The following is a 24661-nucleotide window of genomic DNA, read 5'->3' on the forward strand; positions in this document are numbered from 1 at the left end:
ATATCAAGATGAATAATGCTAAAAATACTATCAATATATCGTTACAGCGATATATATTTACAATTATTATATCGCGAGATTGTACTATTTTTCAATATATATTGAGATTTTGACCAATTAAATTTTTGTATTGAATTTTTTTGTGTTGTACGAATTGATGTACATTTAGTAGCACTCTATCAGAAAAAAGAAAGAAAAATCATAAATATAATCTTAGCTCGCTCTTAAGTTTAATTTTTTTGAAGGACCAAAAGAGTAGATATATATATATATATACACACACATAGTTGTATGCTCAGATGTTGCTTGGATTAATCTTATCATGACTTATATTAATATATATTATATCTTCTATAAACTTGTTAATATGATAAGTTCTTTTATTAATTACGCACACACACACACATAGTATAATTTGCCATTTCATTAAACTACTGATAGATCATGATCACATTTCAACCATAAAAACACACGTAAAATAATATAATAATATACGTACAAATCTTTCGAACAATAAATAGAAAAATAAAAAGTACAGAAAGAAGTGATCTTAACATCAGCTCTGCTGTGGGAGGCCGGGTATTCAATTATTGGATATATATTCCGATAAAAACCAAAGAAAAATGAAGAGCTAGCTAAACTGTATAGAAACCGATTCAACTTTTTTATGATTTCGTAGGAAAGGGAGTGATTTTTATTACAAGGCCGGGGAAGACATCATCGGGGTCATGAATATGAGGATTCCGCTCTACGATAAAAGGATCGCTGCACTTGTCGCTGATGGTGTGCAGAGTCTCACCTTCTCCGACAACATATATCTCATCGCAAGGCCGTGCCCGCAGCAGATTTCCACCCATACAGCCACCTCCCGCTCTGGATGTTCCACCGAGAAGAATGAGGCCTAATAAAACAACGGCGCAGTACCAAGATACGGCATCGGCTGCTGGAAGTGACGCCCTTACGAGCTTGAAGGCAGAGGAATAATAATAACCCATCGTCTGTGTTGTGGAAAATGAACGGGTTTATTATATAGAGGAAAAGGATACTCCTGGAAGGCTGTTTTGGTCATTTCAGCAAGTCTTTGGGCGTGTTTTTCTTGTAATAAAATATAAATAAAATTCTTTAATATTATATTAGAACTATTTATTTATTCATTCATTCATTCATTTTGGAGTTTGCGTAAGGATGGGGAGTAGAGAAAACTTTGTTGACACCTGACCTGCATACTTATTATTATTTTTTTTTTTTTGGAGAATTGAAAACTTTTACGAAACAAAAATATTCAAATCTCAATATATGTATAATTATAATTAAAATTAAAAGTATATTTTTATATTCAGGGGATTTGGTTTCTTTCTGTTCACCTAAAAAAATCAGTGCATTTATATTTATTAATTAAGGAGAAGTCATTTTTTTACATGGAAGCAACAAGTTCGAACTAAAACGCTGACCGACTATGTCCACAAAATTTGAACACGTGGAAATATGCGTTACGCATTTGGTTTGGTGGTGGTTCACGGACATGATGCCACCAAGGAAAATGGGTTCTATATTCTTCTATTTTTCTTGCGTTCTTAATTTGTCCACTCCTTCACAAGTTTTCACCCACTTTCAATATTTATTATTAAATTTTAGGTCGTCTTTTTCGTTACAAAAAAAACATTAATGTTATATTATAAATTCAAGAGATATATTATCCCAAAGACTTGTATTTTAGATTTTTTTTATTAGTTTCGATGCTTGTAACATTATACATAAAATTTTGTTGAAAAAAAAAAAGAGTAGGTCTCTTGTGAGACGGTCTCACGAATCTTTATCTGTTAGACGAGTCAACTTTACCGATATTCACAATAAAAAGTAATACTCTTAACATAAAAAGTAATATATTTTTTATAGATGACTCAAATAAGATATATGTCTCACAAAATACGACCGGTGAGACCGTCTCACATAAATTTTTCCCAAAAAAAATTAGGTATACTTATAAATGAATAGACCCGTTTAATCATGAAACAATGACGAGATTTTAAGANTATATATTTTAAGTTGACAGTAATCCATAGAAATACGATAATTATGAAATGAAAGCACAACCGATGGAGGAATATGTGAGGCTACAATTTGACAATTAATATAATATTCTACTTCTATTTTTATTTAATGCTTTAAATTTAACAAATCAATGGAATAATTTTGTTCTTTGCCAACACTTACATAACTAATTATTATTTTTGAATTATTGTTGTTTAAGCGTGAAAGCATCCATATAAAATTCAAATTTTTTTCCTTAAAAAAATAAATTATTATAATAATAAAATATAAATATTCACAGCATCTTTAATGCGAAATCAATATGAGTTCGATTTGCTCTGTTTTTTGAATATTATTTCATCCAACAAAATGAAACATTTGGATCAATTCTAAACTTTCATATTTAATTAAATGATAATGAAAAAAATTCACTGATAATAATCTATCCAATCCCAAATGCCAAAGACTTTATTATAGTTTAAAATATTTTTATTCACTTTTATTTGTTGGTCCGAATGAATTTCAAATGACATAAAACGGTGGTAGTGTATTAAATTGAAATCGTTCGATTTGAAATACCTCAAAAACACATACCTCGTATTTTTTTTCTTAAAAAGAAATTAAATTAATCACAGACTATATACTACTCTTTTCCTATAATCTGCTATATTTAGGTGTTTCAAACAAACTTTGATCAAGAACAAGGATTAACTCAATACATCAATGGTCAGTGTTTTCGACAATTGGATCGAAGGTATCCATTCGTATTCTCAAAACAACAAAACAAGAAAGTATAGCAAATGGACAATTGTCATTCAAATGCAAGCCTTTGGGTGCAAACAAGAGAAGCATATTCACCCTTCTTTTCCAACAATTCAACGTGTGTACCCAGTTCAGAAATCTTCCCGTCTGAGCAGAAAGCAATTTGATCGGCATTCTGAACCGTGCTCAATCTGTGAGCTATCACCATTGTTGTTCTTCCTTTCATGAGACGATTCAAAGCATTCTGAACCAGTCGTTCGCTCACAGTATCTAAAGCACTTGTCGCCTGTGCAAGAATATGTCAAAATTTAAATCGTGTGTATTGTCTAAATCATGCAATCTTGAATAGTTCTACACTTAAGAGTTCTCGCTGTAGCAACGCAAAACGTCTGAGCACGTTACTTCCATAAAAAAACACCCAAAAATTTCATAGATGAGCAAAGAGGTATACCTCATCAAGAATCAAGATTGGAGCATTCTTGAGCAAAGCTCTTGCAATGGCAACTCTCTGTGGAGGGGGTATATGAGAAAAGTGTTGGTGTTAATTGTTATACGGAGATCGACTGAATTAACATTTAATTACCTGTCTCTGTCCTCCACTTAAAAGCCCCCCACGCTCACCAACTAGTGTGTTGTAACCCTAACAAATAACAATTGGCAAAAACTCGATATATGCAGTGAAAAGAACACGTGAATTTGATTCTACAGAATACAAGAATCACCTGTGGTAATGATATTATAAATTCATGAGCATTTGCTGCTTTAGCAGCCTTTATAATATCATCTTTGGAAACATATTCATCCGGGAGCCCATACGCAATGTTTTCTCCAACAGAAACAGAGAATAGGACAGGTTCCTGTGCCAGTTTGTTTAGAGCTGTGTTACGAACTTGAATGGTGATTACATAGGTGTCGCTTCAAGTAGAAACTTAAAAGAATCTATAATAAGAAAAGATATAGAGAGATACTTGATTCACTATGGAAACCACAAGAGCCCATTCACTCTTATCAAATGAACGTAGATCCTCTCCGGCAACTGTTATACGACCTTTCGTTGGCTGCAAAGTCAAAAGGTCTAGACTCTAGCTACTTCTTCGTGAGGAATATGGAATTTTATTTAATGAGCATCACTGATATTTATTAACCTCATAAAAGCGGGCCAATAGCTGCACTACTGTACTTTTGCCAGCACCACTTGGTCCAACTAAAGCGGTGACAGTTCCACGTTTTAAAGTTAAATCAAAACCTTGCAGGATTTGAACATCTGGCCTCAGTGGATACGAGAAATAAACATCTGTGAAACAAATCAAGTAAAAAATAAAAAATGGAGTGCACTTTACAAAATTGAATGTGTCTAATTCTCAGTGCCATCACAACACCACCAACATGAATCACATTGATGATTAACTTGTAGTGTATACCTTCAAGGAAAATATCACAAGACTGTGCAAGTGCTCTCATATTGCCAGTTGATTTTAAGGAAGACATGTACCGCTCACCCCTCGTTAGCATTTTTGCATTTGAACCGTTGACAAAAAGCGCTTCAAGATTTTTGTCACTTATTCTCCTTCTCTTTAAATCTTTCTCTAAAGCGTAAGCAAGTGCTTCATCGATTTCAGTACCAGATAAAACAGTATTGATTCTTTCAACAGCAGCGAAGGCTCCTCGAAGATCTCCAAATGTGTTCACCACTCCTTGAACCTAAAAAACGACTTATTTTCTTGTGATGAAATAAAGGATGATTACCATGACAAAAGAGCACTCACAGCAAATGTTAACGTGAAAGTGTATCCAATAAAAGACACCATTGTTCCCACCGGAAGTTTACCCTGCACCAAACACAATGTGACCATTGTAAGATGGAGAGGATTTCCTATACAACAAGCCTCAAAGGAGATGCTACAAGTAAAAAAAAGAACCAAAAGACTCGGCTTCAAGAGCGGACGACAGTGAATTCACATAGGAACCATGGTGGAAAAGTCTCAAACAGCTTACAGCTTTTACTTTGCCTCCTCCAAGAGAATACAAGGCCATCAAAGAGACATACACAGCAATCCTAGTTAGGGATTCGTTGATGGACTTAAATTTTCCGAGCTTCATGCCACTATCCTCGTAATTAAGAATCTGACAAATCCAATTTCACGATAGCATCATCTGTAAAACCATCAGGCCTTTTAAGTATGGATAACTCAAAACTGAACCTTACCTGGTGACCGAAAATTGACATTTGTCGTTTTTCTCCTCCAAACGATCTTACCTGCGATGATTGATGTCATTACAAACAAACTACAAATTTAAGAGATGACTTACAGAAATATGACAGTAGAAATTTAAAAATTAAAACATATATCAAGAGGTTACTGTGCGTATGGCAGCAAATGTTTCTGTCACACAGTCAGCCATAGAAGCTTGGGCCGATCCATGAGCTTTGAATACATTCACAGTTGTTCTCTTGTACACAGCTAGATATAACATTCATGTTACTTTAGTAAATGAATAAAACAATGAACGTAATAAAAGAAAAAATTCTTGGCGAAAGGATAATACGGCACTGCCACTCGGTCCTTCTAGATCCTTTGTTACTTTTCCTAATATATCTTCTATAAGTGGATACATTATCGGAGAACAACTACTGTACCTCATAGAAAACTTACCGACCAAAAGAGACACTGTGAACATGAGTATACCCAAAATTGGTGCCAGTTGAATGGAAAGAGCAAAAAGTAAACACAGTGTTCCGATAACCTGCCAGGAAGATGATAAAGTACACAGTTCATGGGTCACCAAGACAACAAAAGCACGAGCTAAAAGAAGTTCAATTGAAAGTATCAGGCTACTGAGTATATTATGAATTGAACAAGGAAAACATTTCTTAAATTTACAAATATCGTCACTAACAGCATAACGTACGGAAATGAAGTTACAAAACTTAGTAAATATTCAAACTAAATCTGGGCATGTCCTGGAAAAGTACTGGGAGACAAAACATCAGGCTTGATATAAAGCTCACTTTTACAATTAGGTGTACAGTAGCTTGCCTCAGAAATAGCTCTGAAACCACGATCTCTTGATATATTATCACTAACAATGCCTTTCAGAGAACCCAAATCAGATGTCAATAAAGCAGTTAGTTCGCCAACCTACAAGATGTGCGCCAAGTTCAGTTTATAAAACGCAAAAGCATTTTATTAATAAAATAGAATGGCAAATTGGAAAGGACAATAAATATACCCACTAATCAAATAACGGCAAAGGAAATACCAATCAGTAATCAAATTTACTCATGGGTTCTCTCTTTATTTAAGCATCTATTACACTAAATCAATTAAACACCAAGAATAATGCTCAACACCACATTATTCCATATTTACTGATCAATACTAACTCCAACTATCTTTTAAACCAACAGAGGGTAAATATTAACAAACAAACACCAATCTCAGATTCTTGTTACAAAAATCTACAGTTTGAATATTTTTAAATTCAAATTTAACTGCTTCCAACTGTACCTTGTGTGTAGGAATTAAGTTAGATTTGTTAGTTCAATTTTTATTTTTCTTAGAGTGTACAAATACGTACACCATTCTTTTTTAATACGTACACCGTTCTTTTTTTTTTTTTGGAACAAATACGTACACTACTCTAATGAAAGACTTCGCAATTAATGATCGTTATCTAAATCTAAATCTATAAAATATAAGACAGCTTGGATTCTCTTAGAAATTTATTAAAACCACAACATAGATAAAATAATAAGCAAACCTCCCAATTATATAAACAAAATAATGTTTCCTTTTGTAAACATAACAAGCATATAGTGTACATAGCAGACATACTATGTATTATCATACAATGTTGACCTTGAAGCCAAAAAAAATAGACAAGCTCTAAGAAATTTAAGATGTATACCTTGTATCTATCGAAAAACTCCACCTGCAAAGCAAATTGAAATACATATCAGAAATTTGACACCAGCATATCAAATGAAATGAAACTAGAGAATTTACAGAAAATATTAAATGAAATGTTTCAAAAACATTTCCTTCTCTAAAGAGCTCAAAATCCTTTAGAAGTTAATTAGAAATTTGAAACTGCGTGGACATAACAAGTTCCAGTAATTGATCCATTATTTTGTAAACAGTGTCGCTCAACACACTCGATCATTTAAAATTGCTGCAAACATGAGTGATTGTGGGAATATCAATTTCCATCTTCATTAGAAAAATAATCGTATTTAAATAACGCAAATAAACAAGATATGCTTTCAAGGAGCTATAGCCAAATAATGATATACAACAAAAAAATTTACCTTATGAATCAAGACATTTTTAAATATTTGTGCTCTTAAGCTTGACATAACCTTCTCCCACATGGCATTCATATTTATCACAAAAATGATAGTAAAAATCGGCTCCACTACGTATAGAATTCCCACTTTACTCAACACATGCCAGAGGGGCTCTGGTCTTGCTCCTATCAGTACTTCAAAAAATCTCCCTAAAATAGAGCATAAACGTCAATAAATGTTCGGTGTGCAACAGTCCCTAATCCCTGAGAAATCAAGATTTGACTTTTACACCAGTAAGTTCATAACTGCAACATACCTGAATAAATGGGCATTGCAAGAGTAGAAGCGGTGCAGCCCAAAAGTGAAAGAATCGAAAACAAGACTCTCGATTTATGCCTAGAAACCAGATTCCACAACATACCCCAGCTTATCAAATCAACGGATTGGAGCTCGGGGATCTCATCCCCTACCGAATCATCGATTTTGGGGTCATTTTCCGACACGATAGAGGCGGGGCCCGAAACATACGCGTGGTTGAGGAGTATGGAAGATTTTCTTGATTTTGCCTCAAAATTTTGCAAATAGAACAAAGAGGGCAGGTGGGAAATCTTCTGAGAGTTGAGGTTATTAGTGAGATTAAGCTTAATTTTCCATGTTCTGTGGCTGTTGTAGTGTTTCGGGTTGGACTGGTTGAAAGAAGGAAAGAAGGGCGGAGCTTTTGTAGCCGCCATTTCTGTTGAAAGCAATTTTTTTACCTTTCGAGGATTCAGCGCAAAAAAGTATTAGTGTTTTGTTGATGGCTGTACCTCTTGTGTTCGTCATTTTTTGGGAAGAAGATGGTGATTATGCATTCTATCCACTTTGTCTGGATGTCCCTCGCCATTTGCCATTTTTTAAATAATGAGAATTTTGTTTGTTGTCATGCTTGTCATTTTGATAATTGAGATATCTTTAAAATACTACAAGTCATCATATTTTCAGTTGGTGCAGCGGGTGTTCATGCAACTTTTAAAAAAAAGTGACGGTCAGATACACCTATTTAATTTTAACAGGAGAAAAGTGTGGATTTTTTATATTTCAAATGGAGGTTTGATGCAAAAAAAAACTATAAATTAAACGCTTAAATTAGGATTTGGAGATGCAGAGTGAGATGTAATAGGGGATCATGGATTCTGTTTGCTCAATTTTGAAGAAAAGAATGAAGTCACTTAGCTTTCATATGCATTAGCCGCCAATTCTTAACATTAAACTAACAATTGAGACAAAATCAAGACACGATCTAAAATTTGAGGGATATAATTAACATACAAAATTTGAAGGATGAAATTGAGAATAAAATTTTAATAATTTATTTGCAATCTTTTTAAAAAAAAAACGTGATTCTCTCACTTTTCAATGCCGAAATGGGCTTTTAAACGCTTAAAAAATATAAATTAAAAAAAAACATTTAATTTTTCAAAATTTTAGTAAATATCCATGTAAAAAATATCATAGTCTCACTTATACATACATATATAGTATCGCGTGGCGTTATCCTTTTGTCGGATGCTCTTTCGGGCTTTTCGATTAACTCTGTGGGAGCTATTTGCGGTATCTGAAATCTCTCACTTTGTTATACTTCATCAAATAGTACTGCGAAGTACGTGCAGTTCAGGTGTTTGGAGATTTGATTGCAAGAAGAATTTGCTTACCTTCCACGCTCATCAATCATCATCAAAAGCCAAAGCAGATGACTAAAAACTTGGTTTTCCTATTTTACATCTGAAGAAGTATTTTCTCGTGAATCTCACAAAGCACAGTTCAAACTCACTCCGATCCATTCACATACATGGCATCAAAATTATTTAAGGATTATTTTATCATTTTCATCATGTGAATAGATATGAGACCCATGTGATATTTGTTGGATCTACATAAAATTTACATGATTCAATGATATATATAATTAATTTCATCCACACACCATAGCATACAAACAACCATTGGGTGGCCGTCAAAAAAAAAAAAAAAAACTATTGGGTGGCCGTACGATTGATTACGTACGGTTTAGAAACACTCCTACATGGAGCACCTGGAAATGATCGAACGTGTGCTAAATGGGATAGCTCCATAATGCCATGTCAGCACCCATCTCCATGTCATCTGCGAATCGTGGCGGAGGTAGCATCAACCCCTCAGCCATGTTGGCTAGCAATCCGGGCATCCCAAAAACCGCTTCCTCGTCCATAAAGAAGACATTTTCCGGCGCTGTGGAAATCTCAGTTGTGGCATCCTCTTCCTCCCTCTCCTGTAACTGTGGCCGGAAAGCCTCGGCCGCTTCCATTGCAGCCTTTTGGATATCCTTTGCATCCGAGGTAGCAGGGACGGGCAACTTCGACGCAGAGTCCGCAAAGTTCAAACAAGCTAACTTCCCGCGAAGCGCAATGGCCGCCACATCATGGGCACGTGCTGCCATCTCCGCCGTGGGGAATGTCCCGAGCCAAATTCTGGACTTCTTGTTAGGCTCCCGCACCTCGCAGACCCACTTTCCAGAATTCCGCCTCCTCACACCCCTGTAAACCGGGTGCCTCGTCTCCCGAAATTTCTTCCTCCCGGCCCTCTTTTTCGGTGTGTTGCAAGCTAGAATCAGTTCTTCATCAGAAAAATGAGCTTTACTGCTGAGATGATCAGAAATCACTTCATCAGCAGACGTTACAGAAGATGATGCCCAGGAATCTTGACCACTAGGAAAAGGGTCTGAGTAACAACCACTGAAAACCTGCATTATCGGAACAAACAGTCACAGAAAGTTCCAAGAAATTAAGTTGTTTTTCAGTAGTGTAAAAAAAGTTTAGAAGTGAGATTTCTCTTGAGTGACTTTGCATTTAGCTTTAATTAAAATGGATATATATGTATAATTTATGGATCACTGCAGAGAGATCTTTCTTTCGTGACGCGATTTTAGCACACGGTTATGTTGGTAAGGCGCCAGGCTGGGCCGAGGCTTTTATATGATTGAAGAAATTNGATTCGAATTGAAAGAGGTTAGGGCTTGAGGAAAACAGATAATCTGCAAATATAATCCAACTGGGCACTGGCAACTGGCGGCATCTTTTAAAGGCAGAAGATACCAACTGTGAAAATCCAATCAGCAATCCCGTTAGCTTAATGCTAAAAAAAGAGAGAAAACCCTCCTTTCGCACCTCACGATTTTACACAGATTTGTCACCGTTCCACAGAATCTAGTCTCCTTATGCTTTGACCCAAATAAGTTTAGAGGGCTTTTAAAAAAAATTGGCCCACTCATTTTTATAAATACTATTAATTTTTTTGGCCCATATTTATAAATAGTAGTAATTTTTTTGGCCCAGTGTGGGCTGCTTGGCCCACTCATTTTTATAAATACTATTAATTTTTTGGCCCATATTTATAAATAGTAGTAATTTTTTTTGGTCCAGTGTGGGCAGCAGCCCACACTGGGCCTTAATAAGCTCCGCCCGGATCAAATAATATGTTTGATAAGTTCTTTTCCAAACTATCTCTTATTACATCCACGTGGAAAATAAAATAAAATTGATAATTAGGGCATGCCAGCTCATTTCAAATCATATTTTTTTAAAATAATCTTACCTATTAAAATAGTTTTCAGAGTAAATCTCTTGTGAAACAGTTTCACGAATTTTTATAAGTGAGACGAGTCAATAATGTCCATATTTATAACAAAAGGTAATATTTTTTCATGGGTAATCCAAATAGATCATAAAATTGACCTACGAGATCGTCTCATGTGAGTTTTCATAAAAAATAATTAAAATTATAATAATACTAATAAAAATAAAAATATTATAATAAAAACTAATTAGCATTTTCAATGATATTACCTAGCTCTCGAGATAAATCCTATATTATTGTGAAACAATCTAATGAAAAATTAATGTTAGGAGAAGAAAGCAAGATGGGAAATTGATTGAGTGAAAAATAAAACAGGACTTAAATGACGTACTTGTAACGTAACAAAAACAAAAGATTGATTTGACAAACTAGCATAAATGAATGACAAACATGTCAATTATTTCTATAAGTCGTGGTTTTTTTTTTTATTTTTATTTATGTACAAGGTATGGTAAAATGTTGGTTTGTTAATGCTTAGATGTTGGACACTTTTAGAAATCTATCGATATATCATCTAAATATTAAATTATATTTTTAGTTTTATTTTTTTACGATTTTGGTCTTCTATATTATTAAATGTAAGCTGATGTGATCGGATAAAAATGAGTGCAAGATGAGTAAGAAATTTCATCGGGTCGGTTATGCAGATGATGAGAGCTGAGAGTACTCTCAGCGAGATGTGTCAAAACTAGAGACTTTTCTCCCGAGAAAAGCTGGTGCTGACCTGCAAAAACAAAGGTAACCATATGAATGAGTGTCAGAATGATGTTCAGCGTGGCCACTCTGATGCCACTACAACAAAAATGGCTTTTCGCAGCGCGCAAATACTCTTTCCGCGGCGCACATTGCACGCTGCGAAATTGCAAGCTGTTGAAAGTTCAAGTTTATCCGCAGCGTGCATGCGCACGCTGTTAATACTACTATCAACGGCGTGCATATGTATGCTGTTAATACAACTATCCGCAGCGTGCAATGCACGCCGTTAATATTAAAAAAAATCTAAATATTAGCGACGGTTTTTAAGATAACCGTCGCTAATTTGCGACAGTTTAATACCAAAAATACCGTCGCTAAATTAGCAACGGTTACTACTCCGTCGCTAATGGAACGACGGTGTTTAAATTTAGCGACGGTTCCAAAACTGTCGCTACATTTAGCGACAAGTCATAAAACCGTCGCTACATTTTGCGTAAAAATAAAAAAAAATTTACTTTTATAATTTAATAAATTTTAAAAAAAATTCCAGTAAAACTATCATCTCTTAACTAACACTTAAAAAATTAACCAAAAAATTTAAAAAAAATGTACTTAAACCAAAATTAAAAACGCATATTAGAGAAAAGTTTAAGTGTTGTAAACACGGTTTGCCAAAACGGGATCGGAACGGCAGGAACGGCCGTTGCGGAACCGGAACGCTACCTACCTTGACGGAGTTCCGGTGTTTGGAGGTATATGATGTGGGTCGGCGTTCCATGCATGAAGAACGACGATTTAACGGGAAAACGGAACGGGCCACGCTCGGAACGGAACGGTTTTATTCAAACCGCCGCCGATTTAACATCGGCGACGCCAAATTAAAAGCGGCGACGGTTGAATAAAAACTGTCGCTAAATATATTCGTCGTATACAAATAATGCAATTTTGAGTTCCGTGACTCCTCCTCTCCCTCTTATTTACATCAAATAATCTATTTAAATGATATTTATTTTAATTTTTATATTTCTAAATATTTTCCAAAATTTTTATTTTTTATATATTTATAATATTTTTTTAAATACCCGTTCCGCGAAATTTCATTATAACTGGAACGGTAGCATCCGTTCCGATCTCCGCGACCGCGACAGCGAACCATATTTGTAAAGTGATGTGAAAGTGGAACGAAAATATNTTATTTTAATTTTTATATTTCTAAATATTTTCCAAAATTTTTATTTTTTATATATTTATAATATTTTTTTAAATACCCGTTCCGCGAAATTTCATTATAACTGGAACGGTAGCATCCGTTCCGATCTCCGCGACCGCGACAGCGAACCATATTTGTAAAGTGATGTGAAAGTGGAACAAAAATATGATATTTATAGACAATTTGCGACAATTAGCCACAGTTTTGCATTAAACTGTCGCTATTAGCGACGGTTTAATAAACCGTCGCTAATTTAAAAATTCACCCATTTCAACGGCGTGCTTTTAATGCACGCCGTGAAATCGTCGCCGATTTACAACTATTAGCGACAGTTCAATAAAAACCGTCGCTTTTATTAAACCGTCGTCGATTATACCGTCTCTAAATTTAGCGACAGTTTTTAAAACTGTCGCAAAGTTACAGTAGCGACGGTCTATTAAACCGTCGCTAATTTAAAAATTCACCCATTTCAACGGCGTGCTTTTAATGCACTCCGTGAAACCGTCGCCGATTTACAACTATTAGCGACAGTTCAATAAAAATCGTCGCTAAAAGCGACGGTTATTTATTAAACCGTCGTCGATTATACCGTCTCTAAATTTAGCGACGGTTTTTAAAACTGTCGCAAAGTTACAGTAGCGACGGTCTATTAAACCGTCGCTAATTTAAAAATTCACCCATTTCAACGGCGTGCTTTTAATGCACGCCGTGAAATCGTCGCCGATTTACAACTATTAGCGACAGTTCAATAAAAACCGTCGCTTTTATTAAACCGTCGCCGATTATACCGTCTCTAAATTTAGCGACGGTTTTTAAAACTGTCGCAAAGTATTAAACCGTCGCTAATTTAAAAATTCACCCATTTCAACGGCGTGCTTTTACTGCACGCCGTGAATGCATAGAGTATTAACAGCGCACATTATTGCACGCTGCGGATAGTATATCATATGACTTTCCGCATATCCGCAGCGTGCTTTTAATGCGCGCCGTTAATATATATGTTATTAACGGCGTGCATTAAAAGCACGCTGCGGAAAGTATATAATATTTACAGCACACATAAATGCACGCTGCGGATATTACTTTCAGCAGCTTGCTTTTACTGCACGCCGTTATTTCTGTCAAGTGCAACAATATTAACAGCGCACATATTGAAGCACGTCGTTAAAAGTACTATTCGCAGCGTGCTTTTAATCCACACTGTTGATGATGCGCTGCGGAAAGTCATTTTTGTTGTAGTGTGTTAAAATTAACATACAAACGAAAAGAACTAATGTAGCAAAGAGAATGATGTATAAGTGATGTATGTTATAGAGGATAAATGATGTGGGCAAGATATATGTCAATGAATGCCTTAATGTTTAAAAAAACATGGTATTTATAGAAATAAAGTCAACGATGATCTTATTTTTAGTGCCCACTTATTAATTATGGCAAGATGGTTGCTCATACCCAACTTTTCTGACACGTCAAACTATATCTTCCGCCTTGTCAAATCCATGCGACTTTGTCAGTAATGATTACCAAGATAAGGCATCTCATACTTGTGCACTCGAGTGAGGTACTATGATCGATATAACTCGGGTAGAAAGTCATCACCTGAGAACTCGTCTGGAAGCCAGTGCTTCTGGTAACCCAGGAGATGATGTCTCAGACATTCATTTGTCCGACTATTTTTCAGATTGGTCCAAAACTTATCATAAGTCATAACATGATCCATGACCCGGGATCACCTAATACCCATGACCCGGGCCTCCCCGGAGGTATCATAGGTATTATTCTACTGTTTTTCTCTCCTTTTTTGAAAATTTTTATTATTTTCTGATGTGGCGTTGATTCTGTACCGAAATAATATTGATGTAGCTTTAATGTGTAGTGTCACATCGGTACTCTATTCAAAAAATAATTAAAATTTTAAAAAATCGAAAGATACATAATTTTGAGTGAAATTCGATGACACATATAGGCAAAAGCTTAAATAAAAGAATAGAGTATCAAACATACATTTTTCCCTGATAACTAGAAAGTCACAGTGCAAAATTAAGCATAAAACACAAATACAGGTATAGCGTATCTGTTTGATACATTTAGCAAGTAGTCGTAGATACCATATTGGATTCGAATCATATTTCCTTAAATTTTGTAGGGGGCACGTGGGGTGGTAGCCATATGCTCCTCGTTTTTTTTTCTTTGTTCACAAAAATTCCTTATAGAATAATTAAATGAAATAAAAAACAACATATATTTTATATTTTATTGCCGGAATGTTTTAAACTCCAAATTATAAATTAGAATAAAAAAAAAATTTCAAATTTAACAGTCATAAATCCTGTTTTTTATACATTATGGATGAAACCACTATCCCTGGCCCATCCCTTAGCCCAAATGGAATGCAGGCCCATCAAGGGTCCAAATATTCTCATATAAACACCATGTTTGAGTGTTTAATTGAGGCATTCACTGTATTACTTTTCAGCAGCACCCTTAGCTGCTCCTTCATATATCCTCAGTCTCTGACTTGAGCGTCGGAAGGGCTACGTCGGGACACCCTCCCGTCCCCCTTCTAACGGTATTCTTCGTGATTTCAAGCTAAGTGCAAATTCGAAGCCTGCGTCTGGACTAGTGACACCTGATTGAATTGGACCTTAAATTTCTCGTGAGTATCACTTTTCTTCTCTCTTGATAAACCATCAAATTCAATAAATTAATGTTATTTGATTGTCGATTCAAAATCCTATCATTTGGTCATATTTCAAAGATCTTGCAATATAAATAATTGATAATATGTTGTAGTCCCGTATTATTTAATTTGATTTCATGTCAATATGAATCATTAAATTTATTTTCGGTTCATTAATGAGTTCAAATATTTGCTAAATAAATTTTGGTATTCGATCTCGTATTGACGTATTGTTCTTATATATATACACACACACACTAAAAGTGTGGTTAAAATTTTGAAGTACTGGGATTTTGATACTATATTTTAATGAGTAATTTTTTTTTTTTAAAAAAAAATTATAGTTTTTTTTATAAAAATATCGTTGATGATAATTTATTTTTTAAAAAATTGTCCTTGTCTGACTATGTCTCCGAGCACAAAAAAAATAAAATGACTTAGTCAAAAGCGTGACAGATGGAGAAAATGATGGTTGGTCGTATTCAATACTCTTANACGGGTTGAGTCGGGTTCGTGTTCGGGTTGCTTCGGGTTCGGGTTGGGAAAAAAATTTCGCGGGTTGACCCGAAACCCGACCCACCCAACCCGATTGACACCCCTATATTTTAATGAGTAATTTTTTTTAAAAAAAATATTATAGTGTTTTATAAATATATCGTTGATGATAATTTATTTTAAAAAAAATTGTCCTTGTCTGACTATGTCTCCGAGCACAAAAAAATAAAATGACTTAGTAAAAAACGTGACAGATGGAGAAAATGATGGTTGGTCGTATTCAATACTCTTGGCTGGTAAACAACAAAACATGATTCAATATCTTCGAACACAATAAAATATTAAAACTTTTAGGTTATATTTTTAAAATTTATCAAATTCTTCCCTAAATAATTGGGTTAGTTATTTTTTCTTAATTTAATATTTAAATGTAATTTGATGTTATATGATATGCTCACGATCAGCAATCAAATCAAGGTAAATTAAAAGTAAATTTGTTTTATATCACCCCACTCAAACTTAAATATGCATTCAATTTGTGTCAGAAAAATTATATGTTTGCACTTGTTGATCCTCAACATAATGTTTTACATTTCTTGAACCCACATGTTTTTTATCAGATGAAAATCAATATAAAAAATTAAAAAATAGTACTAATATATGATATTTGAGTATCAATTTTTTTTTTCAGATTTGATGCTAATATACAGTATACTACTTCCATCCCACTCATTTAGGCCTAATGTGTGTTTTCACATAAATTAAGAAAGTGTTTGGAAATGTAAATATTTTAAAACAGTTTACCATTTTACCATTATTCAATGGATAAAATAATTAAATAGAGAACTAAATAGGAGTAGATTGGTAAAACAATAGGAAAAATAATACTAAATATAGAAACTTGACTTTATAATTGGGGACGGATGAAAAAAAATCCAGCCTCAACGAATGGGATTGAGAAGTATGATTTTTGAGTACTCAGACATATATAGCAGTTATTAATTTTAATGATACATTTGATTTTTCGGATGAAAATCGATACAAAATATTTAAAATATAGTACTAATGTATGTTATTTGAGTATAAAATGTTTTAGATATTATACTAAGATATAATTTTTTAGTACCCAAACATGTCTAACAAATGATGATACTAATAAATTTGTTGTAATTATATTTGTATCAGATATAAAACAATTGATATTCAATTATTATATATTTGTAATATTGTTTCGTACCATTTTCATCCAAAAGACAAAATTTTCCATTATTATTATAATTTGTTATATATGTTTTGTTACTCAATAATCATATATTAGTTCCCGATCCAAAAAAATCGGTGTTCAAATATCATATATTAATATCATATTTTTAATATTTTGTACCGATTCTCATTCAAGAAAAGACATTTGACTAAGAGAGTTCCAACATATTTTTCCAGCCAATATTTTATATATATGTTGGTGTACTCAAAAATCATATATTAGTATCTGATCTGAAACAATCGATACTCAAATACTATATATTAGTACCATATTTTTAATGTTTTGTATTGATTTTATAGAAAAAAAAGACCTGTGGTATAGAGAGTTCAAATATATTTTTTCTGAGACAGAGAGTTAAACATCTTTATTTGCTTTCGGAAATTTCTGAGCAATTTATGGATAAATTAACCTTCTTGACATGATTTCACGATATTTATTTATTTTTATTTCTTTAGAAGACATCATTATATTTGAAGCCGATCGTATTTTCCGATGCGCCCCCATAGTACTTGAGCAAGACACATCGTATGAAATTTATTTTTATATATAGAATGAAATTTAAAAGATAATTTCAAAAATAATTACTCATCTTATCTCTTTAATAATATGATTAAAATATTTAAAACAACGAAGAATATTATAAAAATAAGATCAATAAAATGATACAATGAGATATACATATGTAAATTTTGTTTGATGTCGCAAAATCACGTCAAATCGATTTCGAATTCATTATTTCGTAACGATGGTTTTTTTTATGGGGCGAGTTTTAAAAAAATTGAAAAGAATATCAGTATGAAATGTTCTTTTATTTGTTTTTCACGTTGATTAAATATATTTTCTTAAAAATAAACAACTAAGTTAGGGTAATTCTTTTTTGGAACAGAAATTGTATTATGTGTGAATCACAGGTACGAACACGATTACACAAACAAAAGATAGCTGTTCTTCAGTTTTTTTTAGAGTGGGTCTCATATGAGACCGTCTCATGGATCCTAATCTGTGAGACGGGTCAACCCTATCCATATTCATAACAAAAAGTAATACTCATAGCATAAAAATTAATACTTTTTAATGAATGACCCAAATAAGAGATCCGTCTCACAAATACGATCCGTGAGACCGTCTCACACAAGTTTTTGTTTTTTGTTTTTTAAAGATAGCTTTTGGATGTGACGTCACACGGATTTTACGGGTTCAACTGACCCGGTATTACTATTTTCGAGTAGAAACGCGTGGGCCACGTGACAGTTAAAACCTTTGGGTAGGACCAGTGGCATTCATTCTGTTCACAATATATATAGAGACCGGACTGGACCACTCAAATAAATTGGACAGATTCAAACGATCCTCGAATAAAAGTCGATGGCACTTGCAGAAATTTGCTGACTTTTTTTCCAAATTTTGTAGATTTATTTTGTATGATTTTTATTGAAATTTGTAAATTTTTTCACAAAATCTTATGGATTTTGTAATTTATTATGATGATTTTTTAAAATTTATTTAAACTAACATTTGAACGTGAATATTTTTTACTTATCAATTTTACGAAAGACAACAGACAAGTCAGTACTAAATTTATTGCAATTAAACTTCAATTATTCGAGTCAATTCAACATGTTTATTTAAATAATTAATATTTTTTAAAAATAAGTAATATTAATTTTCAATATGAATAAATAATGAAACTGAATATAATTTCATTCATTTTAAATAAATTTTTGTATAAAAAAATATCAAATTTGTTTTTGACAATATGTGAAACAAAAAATAAACAAGACAATTATTTGTATATGAAAATATAAAATTATTCCAAATGAGAGTTATGTTTATGTCAAAGTTACACAAATTTCTCCTCGGAAAATTTGAATTTTGAAAAATTTCCGAGCTGATTTTTCAGGAAAAGAAAAAAGAAAAACAGAGAAATGACACGACAGATATTACACTCCCGGGCAAAACGAATGCCAATCACACACTACATGAGCATGAAAGTTTCTCCTTCTCCATTTTCAATCCCTGCCCAGTTCTCCATGAAATCCCATTTTCGAAAGCTTGATAGATTCAAGCCCATCACGATTCTTCAGTGTAAAGCCTCTAACATCCCGCCCCCACCGCCAGATTTCGACTTCAGGAACGAAATCTTGGGTCTTTCCACTGCCGTAATAGCTGAAAACCACCCGGAATTACTTGATTTGGCTCATAATGGGGCCTTGGTCATGATTAATAAAACTGAGTACGGGCCAGTTCCATCGTGGAGAAGTGGCTTCGTCGAACCAGATTCCATTTGGCTCATTGGAACCACGCATACTTCCCAAGAATCTGTCTCCGATGTTGAAAGGGTTATTCGAGCTGTTAGGCCTGATAATATTGTTGTCGAGCTTTGTAGAAGCAGGTAAGTCTTGTTACTTTGTTTGGAATTGACGCGGATTTTGGTTGAAATCTTGTTACATATTCGCTGCTTGTTGACGGGGGGATTGCTATCGTGGCTCGGTCTGCCCCTTTACCTGCTGAGTACCTTTCTGCTTGCTGCATCAATTTGGCACTTCGGTTCTCTGATACGATAAGAAATAGAACCTTAAGATTGATTTAGTATTTATGTATGCTATGTTTATGAAGCAGTTTAGAGTTTCCATCCTTCTTTTTAACTAACTAATTATATAGATAATTAAAATTTAAATCATTGACTGCCGAATGAATTGAGATGTATGAAAATCCTTTTACCTTGAATAAATCCACATTTAGATACCTAATTTATTGTGAAACTAACAAAATAAAGTAGCAAGACAGTGATATTTTTTTTAGACAACGATATTTTTGGTTGTTATTAGCTTATCGTCAAGTGGTTCTGAGGTGTCAACAGTTGCAACTCGAGCTTCATTGGTCTGTAAGACATTCTATGTTTATATAATTGTCCAAAATGTAGAGAGGACCAACAAGAGTTTATTTGGGATATACACTTTGTGTAATATACAATTAACGTGTAATTTATCTTTGAACAGGCCTTGATATTCTACCACATGTACTATTTAGAAGCTTACCTTTTACAGAAACAGTTTGATCATCCATGTACGGCTTAACCTAAAGTGTATCAGAGGTTTTCCTTAGGGCTGGGATCATGTACACTACTGAGAACGGTGAGCTAAATCAGCAACTAAAATCAAGCATGTTCTCTCTAAGTGGAACTGGCTTTTTTGGTGCTGTTGGCCGAAGCATTAACTTGGGTTTGTACTTACACCATGGTTATTTGTACATCAGAGATTTCTCCATTTGGAAATTTTTCTCCGTTTCTTCAATGTTATAGGAGGTCAAACTGCTTTAGCATTACGCCTGCTCTTGGCGGCCTTCTCTTCGAAAGTATCTTCAGATATCAATCGTCCTTTTGGAGATGAGGTAAATGCTTGGAAAATTTGCAATGATAGACTTCAAAGACTTGTTTCATCAAGTTACCTCTAAGAAGGTCTAGCAGCTGTGTTTACAGTTCCGTGCAGCTCGGAAGGCTTCTGAAGAAATTGGTGCTCAATTAGTATTGGGAGATCGACCGATTGAGATAACTGTAAGTATTTGAGCCATATAGCGCAGACCAACACGATCTACTTCACTTCATTGTGTATTCATATAAGGTGTTTCTGGCTTCACTTTGATCATCACGGCTAACACATCGAGAGGGGATCGTGCCATTTTCAGCTTGAGAGGGCATGGAGCTCACTAAAATGGAATGAGAAATTGAACTTGGTATACTCTATCATCCGCGGAATAACATCGTCTGACGTCTCCAAGATGACAGAGGTAAAATTGTTTTTCTGAAATTTATTAGTTATTTGGAAATTGAAGTCATTGCTCTGCTCTATCTAATTTCTTAGCACTTTGACATTTCAAGAAACAGGTAACTCGACTTAGTGCACACGACATGCTCTAACTGATAATTGTTGGATCATGCCTGGTGTCACTTGAACAAAGTGCCGAAAAGAAAATTGAGAATGATGACAACGAGGCACAATTTAAAAACATAACTTGGGATTTTCTGGTGTCAGGCTGTCAGCTATAGAATCTTATTCATGTTTTGTTCAGCACTCTAGAATTTCTTAAAGCCCGCACAACTTTGCGAACACTCAGATTAGCATTTTATAATGTGTTTCTTTGTACATCAGGAATCTAGGACTAGTGATGGCAGCTTTCAGCTATATGAGATGTTAAGCTTTTCATATCCATCATTATTGCCGCCTCTCATATACGAACGAGATACTGTAAGTATTCATCAATAGAAATACTCATAAAAAAAAAAAGACGATCACTGTTTAGAATAAAATACTCACCAAATTCCCGAACTGATCTTCACCTCCTATTATTCTCACTTCTTTTTCTCAGTTTCTTGCTTGGTCCCTAAAAAGGAGCAAAGCAGTGAATAAGAGTAAGAAAGTTGTGGGTGTCATTGGCAAAGGGCACGTTAACGGCGTTATATACTCACTCATATCGGATCAAGGGAACCTTCGATTCAGTGACTTAGCTGGGAAGAAGTCTTATGTGACTGGTGGCTATGGTTGGATTATCAAAATTGCCAATGACTTATTCAGAGATACTGTCATCGCCATTCTCTTATGGCTTGCATATGAACAGATAACGTCAGTACTGTAGTAGAACACATCACATCTGTATTATAGAATTTTTTTGAACCCAAAAGCTATGTTCATCCAGAAATATTGTCCATGCTTCCTGCCGTAAAAGAATTTTTGCTTGTAATTGTTGAACACTTGGAACTTTCTTGTCCAAGGGATGGGCCAACATGCTTTTTTAAATCAAGACTAGTTTTTTATATCGTGTGTTTTTTTGGAGTTATTTATACACAATTTATCGTTTGAACATAAAATTACTGAGTGATGTCAATAAACAACCCTCATCAACAGTCGTAACAGATTTCACAAATTCGTTTGATGTCACTTTTTCTCGATTCTTGTTCGAATTTGCTGCTGTTCCATTGATTCTTTACCCCAAATGTCCAGAGGTGCAAGTAGTAAATCTTGATTCACTGGTGCACAGTTGAGGCGATAAACGTTTCAGATTCCATCGTCTCCCCCGATCATCTCCACCACCAATATTATTCAGATGTCACGTTACCTATCTAACCTTCGTGTTCAAATCGATTCAACCCAAGCCCAGTTGCCACGATACGACAACGATCCCGCATCTGAAGCCCTAGATAATGTCGATGACGGCACCTCGAAGTTGCGGCCTTCAAATAGCAGCTTAACGGAGGATCAAAATCCGCTCGTGGGAATCAAGACCGGCTGGAAATCCTCTCGCCTTCGGGATTGTACAGGTGATTATATCAATGTTCGATCCAGACCTTATCTAATGAAACTACTCGAGAAACAAGGTACGATTACCAATTTTCAGTTTGGTGTTGTCCATTTATCGAACCTAAAGTTTAATTGATATTTCTTGCTATATGCAATGCTCGTGTTCCATTCTGGGGTTGTGTTGATTAGCATGGACTCTGATTTTTTGGGCAATATTGTTCTATCGATTACCAATTTCAGAATAATATTGTTGGTCCCAGAGATTCTGTTGAAATTTTCAGAAACGGATTTTGAATAGTTGAAAACTGGATGTTTCCTTATTAGGGTTCTTACAAAAATCGAAATATCATATAGTGGGAGGCAAACATGTATTCTTTAGAGAGGCTCAATCTTTGACCTAGTTTTTATGTTAAAAACACTCGTCTTAGAATCCAAAAGATAAAAGGGTGGCTTTAATAGTTGAACATCACGTGTTTTTGCATGATTCTGAGTCTGCAGGTGATCGGAAGGTTCTGTTTGCGGATAAAGTTCTAAAGTTCACTTGCTCAGGGAAGATGAAACGTCATATACTTATAATTACTGATTTTGCAATTTACATTGTGGATCCTGATACTGACTCGCTTAAAAGAAGAATAGCCCTGGCAGCTGTGGAGAAGCTATGCTTAAGTGAACTGTGTGATAATTTCTTGGCCATCATTATTCCTACGGAGTATGATTTACTCATGGCTAGTACTCGAAAGACTGAAATAGTGGCCGTCTTCGTGGAGACTACTAAGAGTGCATCTGACTATGAACTAGAGGTTTCTCTGTCTAACAGGTAAATCTGACTGAATCCTATTTAAAGCCCAGCATTTTGGTCTGTAATATTATTAGTTTCTAACTAATTAAAAAAATTATATCTTGTAAGTCCTGCTTCTCTGACAACATCCTCCAATATCGCATGTGCATACAAACTATTGGCCATCTGAGCTTGGTTGTAAACTAGTCGTGTTGACTACATGATTTAAATTTTCAGTTGTTGTCACATTGAAATTTTATAGGGTCTTGAACTGCCTTTTGTCCTGTGTGATTGCGAACGAATTTCAATCCTGCAGGTTTGAGTACAATGCAGCTGCGGAAATAGTCAAAGAAGTAAAATTTGAGGAAGTAGAAGGTACAACCTACATTTTTTACCTGGAGACGAAATCATGTATTTCCCTTGGCGGACGAATTTAGTGTACTTTGGAGGGCAAAATTTGTTTTTTCAAGACAATCCCTGATGGAGTTTAATTATATATTCGGCTGAGGTTACCGAACACTTGTATTATGACCTTCCATTGTCTATGTATTTCAGATCCTACGACTCAACTATTGTTGTTTGTTGCTTACAAGCTTTCATAAGATTGTGCAAGCTAAACCTTATCATTTTTTGTTGTCTTAGGTGGTGTCAGAACAAAAATTGTGCGAAAATGATAACCGGTTTCATGCATTTTGGGAAGTATGCCTGTATATTTTTCCAGAACCGTGCAATGAGATCGAGCATGGAGAGTTGGTTTTGTGCGGTGTAAAGGTGATTCTTTTCTCGTAGCTTCATGTTTAATGGGAATGGGCTTTGTCATTTTGTATGTTTTAGACGCTTGTGTATGGAAACATACGACAATGGTCTTGTTTGTTTAAGCTAAGACCTTGGCACTTCTGAGCTTGGGCTATCAATCAGTGCGATGGAACATCATTCTTGTTCTTGTACCAGTACGGGGTTTGTGTACTTTTAGTCCCTGATCACACATCCTGTGATATTTCTAATGCAAAATCACTTGAAATTGTGTACATTTTTTTCATCTTCGGTGAAGTCTTCCCATACATTTTTCTTTTGCGCAAAAAGAAACTTTATATTGAGTTTCTCGTGTTGTTATATCGATATTGTAGGCTTTAGAAAATTAAATGCCGGAGCTTGTAGAGATTTTTTTCGAAAAATTTCGATTAGTATGTCTGAGATTTTCGAACTTCCAAGGCTGTAGAAATTTTATATTAGAAAATGTATGCAGAAGCTTGTGTGAGACGGTCTCACGGGTCGTATTTTGTGAGACATATCTATTATTTGGGTCGTCCATGAAAAAATATTATTTTTTATGTTAAGAGTATTATTTTTTATTGTGAATATCGGTAGGAATGACCCGTCTCATAGATAAAGATTCGTGAGATCGTCTTGCGAAAGACCTACTCTAGAATATATTATGCCTTTGGATTAGTAAATGTTGATCCAGTCTTAGCTATCAAAGCTACGGTGTATGTAACGTATTAGTAATTTATA

The 24661-nt window shown here is 34.5% G+C and overlaps 5 protein-coding genes across 6 annotated transcripts; 2 read left to right on the forward strand and 3 right to left on the reverse strand.

Moving 5' to 3' along the window:
* Window positions 1–665: 665 nt before the first annotated feature.
* LOC140959422 (uncharacterized) lies at window positions 666–995 on the reverse strand. The gene has a single exon (XM_073417257.1). It carries the CDS (start codon window positions 993–995, stop codon window positions 666–668), a length of 330 nt encoding a protein of 109 aa, XP_073273358.1.
* A 1711-nt stretch (window positions 996–2706) lies between these two features.
* LOC140958886 (ABC transporter B family member 28-like) lies at window positions 2707–7975 on the reverse strand. Its single transcript, XM_073416474.1, has 16 exons — window positions 7398–7975; window positions 7103–7290; window positions 6703–6726; window positions 5832–5933; window positions 5448–5538; window positions 5155–5255; window positions 5000–5050; window positions 4789–4917; window positions 4560–4622; window positions 4215–4494; window positions 3939–4087; window positions 3762–3851; window positions 3516–3650; window positions 3377–3433; window positions 3245–3301; window positions 2707–3079 (listed from the first exon to the last, which is right to left on the reverse strand). The coding sequence occupies exons 1-16, from the start codon at window positions 7810–7812 to the stop codon at window positions 2843–2845; spliced, it is 2169 nt and encodes a 722-aa protein (XP_073272575.1). The 5' UTR covers window positions 7813–7975; the 3' UTR covers window positions 2707–2842.
* An 840-nt stretch (window positions 7976–8815) lies between these two features.
* On the reverse strand, window positions 8816–9960 carry LOC140958302 (dehydration-responsive element-binding protein 1D-like). Its single transcript, XM_073415702.1, has one exon. It carries the CDS (start codon window positions 9843–9845, stop codon window positions 9174–9176), a length of 672 nt encoding a protein of 223 aa, XP_073271803.1. The 5' UTR covers window positions 9846–9960; the 3' UTR covers window positions 8816–9173.
* A 9044-nt stretch (window positions 9961–19004) lies between these two features.
* Window positions 19005–22246, forward strand: LOC140959210 (uncharacterized). Of its 2 annotated transcripts, XM_073417053.1 has the most exons (8): window positions 19005–19469; window positions 20183–20298; window positions 20379–20467; window positions 20556–20630; window positions 20762–20863; window positions 21226–21321; window positions 21443–21696; window positions 22112–22246. In XM_073417053.1, the coding sequence occupies exons 1-8, from the start codon at window positions 19039–19041 to the stop codon at window positions 22113–22115; spliced, it is 1167 nt and encodes a 388-aa protein (XP_073273154.1). In that variant the 5' UTR covers window positions 19005–19038; the 3' UTR covers window positions 22116–22246. The 2 variants fall into 2 exon arrangements, with proteins under 2 accessions (XP_073273154.1, XP_073273153.1); XM_073417052.1 differs by lacking the exon at window positions 22112–22246 and having other exon boundaries at window positions 19006–19469; window positions 21443–21779.
* On the forward strand, window positions 22178–24206 carry LOC140959211 (uncharacterized). The gene is made up of 4 exons (XM_073417054.1): window positions 22178–22448; window positions 22870–23188; window positions 23466–23524; window positions 23792–24206. Exons 1-4 carry the CDS (start codon window positions 22178–22180, stop codon window positions 23821–23823), a joined length of 681 nt encoding a protein of 226 aa, XP_073273155.1. The 3' UTR covers window positions 23824–24206.
* The last annotated feature ends 455 nt before the right edge of the window (window positions 24207–24661 follow it).

This window comes from Primulina huaijiensis, chromosome 15 (assembly GCF_012295235.1).
Source record: "Primulina huaijiensis isolate GDHJ02 chromosome 15, ASM1229523v2, whole genome shotgun sequence".
NCBI classification, from domain to species: Eukaryota; Viridiplantae; Streptophyta; class Magnoliopsida; order Lamiales; family Gesneriaceae; genus Primulina; species Primulina huaijiensis.